This window comes from Hetaerina americana, unplaced genomic scaffold (assembly GCF_022747635.1).
Source record: "Hetaerina americana unplaced genomic scaffold, ioHetAmer1.1.p SCAF_121, whole genome shotgun sequence".
In the NCBI taxonomy this organism is placed as follows: Eukaryota; Metazoa; Arthropoda; class Insecta; order Odonata; family Calopterygidae; genus Hetaerina; species Hetaerina americana.
This window is the reverse complement of record NW_027286304.1, coordinates 464,252-472,369: the sequence shown is the minus strand read 5'-3', so window position 1 is coordinate 472,369 and position 8,118 is coordinate 464,252. Positions and strand designations below refer to the sequence as shown.

The window sequence follows — 8,118 nt, the reverse complement described above, 5'->3', positions numbered from 1 at the left end:
AAATGAAATTCAAAACACAACATTGGCATTTAAAAATTAAATACAGTTAGCCTACAAACAAATGTCAACAACCAACAGTAAATGTTGAATCTATGTTTTCGGGAAAGATTTAATGAGAAATGATTGATTCTAACGAATCACTGCGTTGACACCCATAGATAAGTACACTGTAATAGCACTTTGATGGTAAATACCAGGGAATTAATGCATCCAGATAGATATTCCGTATACCGTTGATATTAATAAGTTGGGAAACTTGTCGCTAATTCTCAACCTACGCTTTTCGCTTCCCGCCTAGCTGATGCGCATTTCCCTACTCTTTTCCAAACAAGTCAATTCGTCGCCAAAACATGTCCTAAGCGAAATATCACTCGTATATGTTTGTGTTCGTCTTGGTTGTTTTCACCGAAGTTTGAGTTCTTACTCAACATAATAGGTTGAAGTGCGCGAAAATATTGACAAATACGTCGTTGGTTAACCGGTTTACTAATTTTGAAGGGAATTCCCTTGCAAAATTGTTAGCGTTGCAGGTTGTTATTGTTGTGGTGGACATTTGATACGGTACATGTGGCGAAGAATTCATCAGTTCACAAAACCATAGAAGTTGTAGGCAGTTTAAAAGTAAGTTCTGCATTTTTTTGTTTGATTACATAGCAATAAAGTATTTTTCTCTCATTTCCGGGTCTTCGCTGTGTACGTTGACAGTATCGACAGCAATTAAGCTGGTATTCCAGCGAAACCGCTGTCAACATACGCCGTGAAGAATCGAAATTCTGCTGATAACGTCGCGGAAATCTACAAACCAGAATTACGTCTATATCTAGTAGTAAAAATGTTCGCCAAACCAAATTTCATGTAGCAGAAGTTATGTTGTTAACTTTAATCGAGGGTGGAACATGACGACATAGTTAGAATGAATTTCGTTTGGTTTAATCTCAACTTTGATGGTATTAATGTGTTATAATTTCACCATTAGGCAGAATAAATGTTTAGCTACAACGGGTGTTGGGTCATCAGCCCTCACAAGTTATCATATTAACATCTTATGATTGGTCGATGAATAGTATTGTAAGGTATGCAAGAGTCGCATACATACAGATACAATATTTAAATGCTCGTCTTACTTACTACAACTTATCGTGACTGAAATCAGGAAAGTGGATATGATGAGATTTAAATGTCATCGGTATAATATTTTAAATATAGAACAAACGAACCGTGAATAGTTATCAGCTAGCTGTTTTTCACCCATAATACTTAATGCTTACGTTTTTCTAGTTAAATTGTGATATAAAACAATTACGTTTCCCCAATGGTGTTGCGAAAACCACATTATACAGAATAATAAATGAGATTTAGTTTAATTGTGATTTAGTGGCTGCCATTACAATATTTAAATGATCGTATTGTTGGTAGATGGTTGTTTTGCGATGTCATTTGCACGAAGAACGTTTTTATCGGTTTGTTTAAATTTGTGCGATCTTAATTATATGAAACGTGCCTTTCAGAATGATTAAGGTATTTAGACAATAGTGACAAGTGTAGTTAGAGTATCATGGTTTATAGAATTATATTGGAGACAGAAATGTCTCATTATTTTTGGTCCTCTAGAAATTTTCTGCTGTGTGATCGGTGTATTACGCTTGACTGGAAAAATCAGCATAATTATGTTCCCGATTAAAACTTGTTGCGCATATTGTTCGTCGTGAAATTTATCGTGCCCGAAAATTTCACGTTCCGAAAAAAAATCGAATCGAAATAGAAAAATACTTCAAATAAATGTCAGTATATCTTTTCCTGTTAATTCTTAAGCTGTATTAGATTTAATTGTGCATTATTGGTGTGAGGACTGTACAGAGCAATTAGAAGTTTGAGATATTTCGTATTCGTAAGCCAAAGTTATTCTAAAGATCATCAAAAATAGGATAATGGAGAGATCAGGGCAAATAATTAATGCTTGGAAGCCGGTCATTTTGTATTCAGGAAGGAAATAGATAGACCTGTGATGCCATTGCAGTAATCAGGGCACTACATATACACTAGAGAGATATTGAAATTATGTAAGAACACAATCAGGGATTTCTTCACCAGGTTTATATATTACGAAAAGGCACTTAATAGTGTGAACTGGGGAATCACTATTGACTACATTGCAGAAAACAGGAATTTAAAAGGAGATAAGGACAGCAGAGACTTATCTTAAACATTAGCACTTCTCAGATTGTTACTAAGCGTGAGTAAAATTGATTGCATCTCATATCTTTGTTAAATTTTCAGTACCTTGACTGATTCTTATCAACTCCCTTCTCCTTGTATAGTTCACCCAGTACTAAGCTCTATACGGCGTGTGAAATTCACACATCAGGGTATTTATAAGGGGGGCCAGTTGCTTTCCCTTTGCCGGTTATGGTTTCCAAGGAAGATGTGGTACCCGAAAAATCACTTTAGCTTGGGTGAAGCTGCAGGTGCCCAGGAGTGCCTTGCCCGGGAATCGAACCCGGGACCCTCCGGTCAGCAGTCCAACGCTCTACCCACTGGACTACCGTGACCCACATATATATATATTGTGTGTGTGTCTTTATATATATGTGTGTGTGTGTGTATATATATATATATATATATTGTGTGTGTGTCTTTATATATATGTGTGTGTGTGTATATATATATATATATATATATATATATATATATATATATATATATATATATATATATATATATGGTGGAAGTGGAAATGTATATATATATATATATGGTGGGTCGCGGTAGTCCAGGGGGTATAGCGTTGGAGTACTGACCGGAGGGGTTCGATTCCCGGGCAAGGCACTCTGGACACACGCAGCTCCACCCAAGCTAAGTGATTTTTCGGGTACCAGATATGGGAAACCATACCCGGCATAGTGTATTAAGGAACTGGTCCCCCTTAATACCCTGATGTGTGAATTTCACTTGCCATATAAGGCTTAGTACTGGGTGAGCTCAACCATCACCAACCAAACCAACCTTCGGATTGATTACTGTGTTTATGGTTATGGTTTATATATATGTATATACATGTTGGCAATCTGTTCATGTCTCAGATTGCTCAGGTGCGAGTGGGCATTATGGGAAGAACTGGGCATAGGAATGAGAGCGGGCAGGGAATTTGTAAAATCAGACAATGCGATGCTTGTCTTGACAGCTCGTATGGCCTCGTTCGTAAACTCTGCTATCCAATATTTTAGTGTTGTAAACAAAGGAGCAGACTCACTTCCAGTGTAGAATCCAGTTCAGCTTTTATGTTGGTTGTGGGCTGAGGTATTTCAAATAAAAGTATTGTATCACATGTAACGAAGACCAATTTTCTCATTGCATTTTCACAAATTCACTTGAAAGCGTTCGCTATTGATGGCGGCCAAACAAATACTAAACAACGCGGGGTTTTCAAACTTGGAACATATGCTTTATAGATTGCGTACTTTCTAATACAGTGCCATCTCTAGATCAGGCTGGGTACTTATGGGATCAGCCTTGTGCATTGGGCAACTGTGGATTTAAGGCTAACCCTCTTAGTGCAATGGGGATTCCAGGGGTACGAGTGAGAAGTGCGAAGGGTAATTTAAGAAAATGTATCACCTTAGGGAAAAAAAACATTATAAAATTATTTGTTTAGATATCCATATGCAGTTTTTTTATTTTAAAATGAGATATTGTAGTTAATAATGATGTTATACATTTACATCACCTGAAAAATAAATGTAATTATTACAGTATCGTACATTTGAAGAATATTTTTTTAGCAATAATATTTCGATTTTTAGACACAACACTAATTTTTTCAAAAATATTTTTCAATAAAACTACCATATTTAAATATAAGAAAGTATCCAAAAGACATGTAGAAAAAATTATAAATAAATAATGAAAAACCAGTGAATTGCAAATTTTTTTGTAAGCCTCTGCATAGTTCGATTTTGTTGAAAAGGCTGATCTCACCTGTGTTAAAAATTGGCACTTTTCCCCTTTCCTTGAGACTGCGGCAATGTGCTTACAATCTAAAGGCAGAACAAAACCAAGTTCTAACTCACAGAGAACTGCTGACAATGTAATCCAATACACAGGGTGCAAATGATTAGATAGGATGGATGGCAAGAGAAACCAAAATGATTACAAAGCAGTGCTCTCATTTCCATCATATCAACAAAGTCTGAATAAGCAGTTATATATCAACACCACCACACCATAACACATTCAAGAGATTACAGATGAAAACAGATTAATTAGTAGCCTTTCAGTGGCTTTTCATAGTGGAAAGACCACTCAGACACAAAATACGAGCAAACAATTAGCTGAGCTTCCCGACATTTACAAAACTGAACGAAATATACTTTTTGAAAAGCATTTAAAATTGCTAATAAAAAATGAATTATGTAATTCTATGGAATTCAAACTATCGCTAGCACAAAAACCATAAATTATTAAAGAAAAAACTATAAGTTACAGCGATTTAAACAATAGCCTACACAAGAGCCGATATATCGGCCCACCGCACTAAGCAGGTTACAAGTAACGGCTAAAAATTCTTAATTTTAAGCACAAAAATCAAGAAATGTTTATGGTCTTATTTAAATTTCAATTGGAACACCAAATTTAAAGCTATTCTTTTAAGGAAAACCCTAGCATTTGTATCTGTCAATAACAAACTGAATATACTACATTGTTGAAACTATGAAGAACTGTTTGAGACATGTATACCAACGCAATAAAAAAAAATCATAACTGGAATGAATGTATTTTACCCACAAAATTTAAAGTGTCACCTTACTTTTGTAACAACACTCGTAGAAAGTTGAGTAGGACATTGAAATACAGTAAGCTTGAGTAATTAGACATTGGATAGCTGTTGGAACAAAGATAGGTGTTAAATAGTTAACTATATATGTGCATTTGACTTTTATTCTCTGACTAAGGCCGCCACGAAGACGTGAGATCCTGTTGGAAATTGTGTGCAAACAGTACTGGTCAAGCCCGATGGTGTGCGGTAGCAGAGGACACAGCTGGGAGACATGGATGCCGTTAATGGTTTGCCAAATACCACGGCCATGCCAGGAGGAGACTATCCAGAGGGCGGCGTAGCCAGCCGATTGAAATTCCCAGAAGATATGTCACCGTCATCCGGTGTGCGTACCATGGAGACGGATGTTACTGGGCGGTTTACGGTATGTGACTCTTGTCTGTGACTCAAGGCATCCTCTTAAAACAGAGTTTTTAAGAGGATGCCTTGATAGTTTAACTGGCTAAAGCACTCGACTGGATATTGAGGGACCTGGGTTTGAATCCCGGTCAAGGCGGAGGTTTTTACTCTCTGAAATTGTTACTTAAACAGTTATCACTCCGAGTTCAGGAACTGAAAACTAGTTAACCAGGTGCTAAGTCTTTCAAAGTCTGGAGGGAACATCGTAGCTGGATGTAGGGGAGATTTCTCATTGGGGATGAGTCCCACGGCATTGATACCACAAGCCCAGTCAATGACTGTGGGGGAAAACCCCCAACTTCACCCGTTTCCTCCACGGCCCTAGGAGTTTGGCATGGCTCCATAGGACACACCCCTGAATGGGGAATTCCCCTCCTCCATCCAGCTACGATGTTCTCTCCGGACTTTGAAGGACTTTCCCCCACTCACATATACGACCGTGATCCAAAAAGTAAGGTCTCCTATTTCTATTTATAATGAAAAATCAAATTAATTCTCTCAACTTTGCGTACATCGTATAGAAAGGTTGAGCATTTAGCTATTTTTCCGCAGAATCGCTTTGACGATCAATCACTTTTTGCATCCTTGAAATCACCTTTTTAATACCAGCATCATACCTTTCTACATCTACATCTACACAATACCCCGCAAGCCGCCGCAAGGGTGTGTGGCGGGGGGTGTTAGGTCACCAACCGTAAAAAGGAAAAATACCACATGCAAAAAAACAACACGGAAAATTACACCCACAGCCCTCACGCAAAAATTTTGCACGCCCTCATGCAAAAATCCCTTCATCCAATACTCATGCAAACACATATACCGCAAAACAACTTAAAACTGCACCCCGTGATGCAGTACGAAAGCCATCCTACAACACGGAAGCCAGGACACAACAAGCAAGAAATTGAAACATCACTACCACATGAAAATGCACCACGAAACACTCTACCCCCCAAAGAGTCTGTAAAAGGCAGGGAATGCGACCCAACGTTGCAGGTAGCAGGAATGTCCCCCCGCGGAGAGGGACGAGGGTTGGAAGGGAAACTTAAAAACAGATGAACAGAACACGAATGAGGTCATTCGGGAAGAATGGGTTATTATAACAAAACACATAAGGTTAGCAGACGAGCATGCATTTAAATACAACTAATTATTGTTTAGACGCTGAGGGTGGCAAGTGGAATTTTTGCTATCTATAACCCTGCAGTTGCTATCCCGTATTGTCCGTGGGAAGGAGTCCTTGAGTCGGCTAGTTCTGGCATCTATTTCCCGAATTTTATATGCATGATCCAAGCGACCAATGTATGTAGGAGTACGAATAATTTGCGAGACCTCGGTGCTGAAACATGCGGATCTGAATTTATTTAATAATTTCAATCTTGCATTGAATCGTCTCTCTGCCAATGATTCCCACCCCAAATCCATGAGCATTTCGATGACGCTTTGTGTTTTACCGCAGGAATTTATTACAAAACGGGCTGCCCGGCGTATCATTTAATGCAATTATTATTATTAACATTTGGAATTTTTTGCCATCATACATGTATGCCTCTTCTCTTTTGTTTTATCGTGTCAACATGAAGGAATTCAAAAATTGTTTTGTTAAATTTTGAACCAAATACTTTGAGAAATTCAATGAAATTGTTAAGTATGTAATTTAAAATCCCTTTTATTTCTTATTGGTAATGATAGTCATGATGTCAATCGCAATTTCTACGTTTGAATTTGTTCTTTGTTGGAAAATTTAAGACTTTCGAAAGAAGTAGTGGATTAAATATTTCCTTGAAAATCAAATTTTGTACTTTTCCACAGATTTATTTGTAATGTGCAAAGAATTTCAGTTCATCGATGCATCTTCGGGTGCAAGAGAAGATTCAAATTGCATAATACATCCTATTAATAGTTCCGTTTGAGGAAGGTGGGGGAAGGAATAAGAAGGTAAGGTTGGCGGGGACTAAGAGAGGAAATATGGAAAACCCAAAGAATCAGAGAAACTAAAGAAATGGAGAGGCAAAGAGAGGAAGGGGGTGGGGAAGATGATCACTTGTGGTCATTATTAAGAGAGGACGGTGGCAGATAGCTGGTGCCCTGGCAGTGGGAAGAATAAAGAAGGATGAAGCGGGAAGGGATGGAGGCAGGTTACATCCGTGGGAAAGTGCAAATTTGTTAATATCATAGTGACGAACCTCAACTACAACTCACCTGAATCTGCAGAGTATATCATATAATTACTCTAAATATTGAGTGTATTGTATCCAAAAAATTTGCAAATTCATTGCAATTCCATTTGTGTATCTTGTAAATGAAAATTGTATGTAGGAGTACGAATAATTTGCGAGACCTTTCTCCCGCCGAGTCAAGAAGCCAACTTGATGACTGCTTCTCCGATATATAAATTCATCGTCATCTTGGTTATTTCTCTGTAATAATTATTTGAAAACAGTTAACATTGTGTATTCCCAGAGTGATTGCAGTAATACCATTGCCATCCTTGCTTCGAATGCAGTTAATGAGAGATGTAATTTATTCGCAGGTGACCGTGGAACAAGAGGAGGGTGCCAACGAAGGCGAAATGATAACCGATGACTTCTTCTCTGCGAACGGACGAGTTGTTCCGAAGAAGGAGCCGGTTGAAGATGAACCGGACCGGAAAGAGGTAGGCCTCATACCGGAACATTTGACTGATTGCTGTGGTCATATTAATCACTTTCGCATTCCAAAGCATAAACTCCATGATAATTCTCACCAGTAAAACTGTCTATGACTTCTTCGGAGCTGTTGTTTTAATTCTGGTGGGTAGTGGCGAATCCGTGTTTCAAATGTAGTCATTCAGGGTGCATTCCAAAAGTAATGCAAATGAATTTCCCACAACGCTCCCATTGGTC

At 38.1% G+C, this 8,118-nt stretch overlaps 1 protein-coding gene across 2 annotated transcripts in view; it reads left to right on the top strand.

Annotated features, from left to right (window-relative positions):
- The first annotated feature begins 376 nt into the window (after window positions 1-376).
- The window catches only part of LOC139685933 (gastrula zinc finger protein XlCGF57.1-like), a 28,802-nt gene continuing 21,060 nt past the window's right edge, over window positions 377-8,118 (top strand). For both annotated transcript variants that reach the window (XM_071583069.1, XM_071583070.1), the window contains exons 1-3: window positions 377-621; window positions 4,950-5,198; window positions 7,767-7,889. In XM_071583069.1, coding sequence (XP_071439170.1) covers window positions 5,046-5,198; window positions 7,767-7,889 — 276 coding nt within the window. In that variant the 5' untranslated portion in view covers window positions 377-621; window positions 4,950-5,045. The remainder of the gene's footprint in view (window positions 622-4,949; window positions 5,199-7,766; window positions 7,890-8,118) is intronic.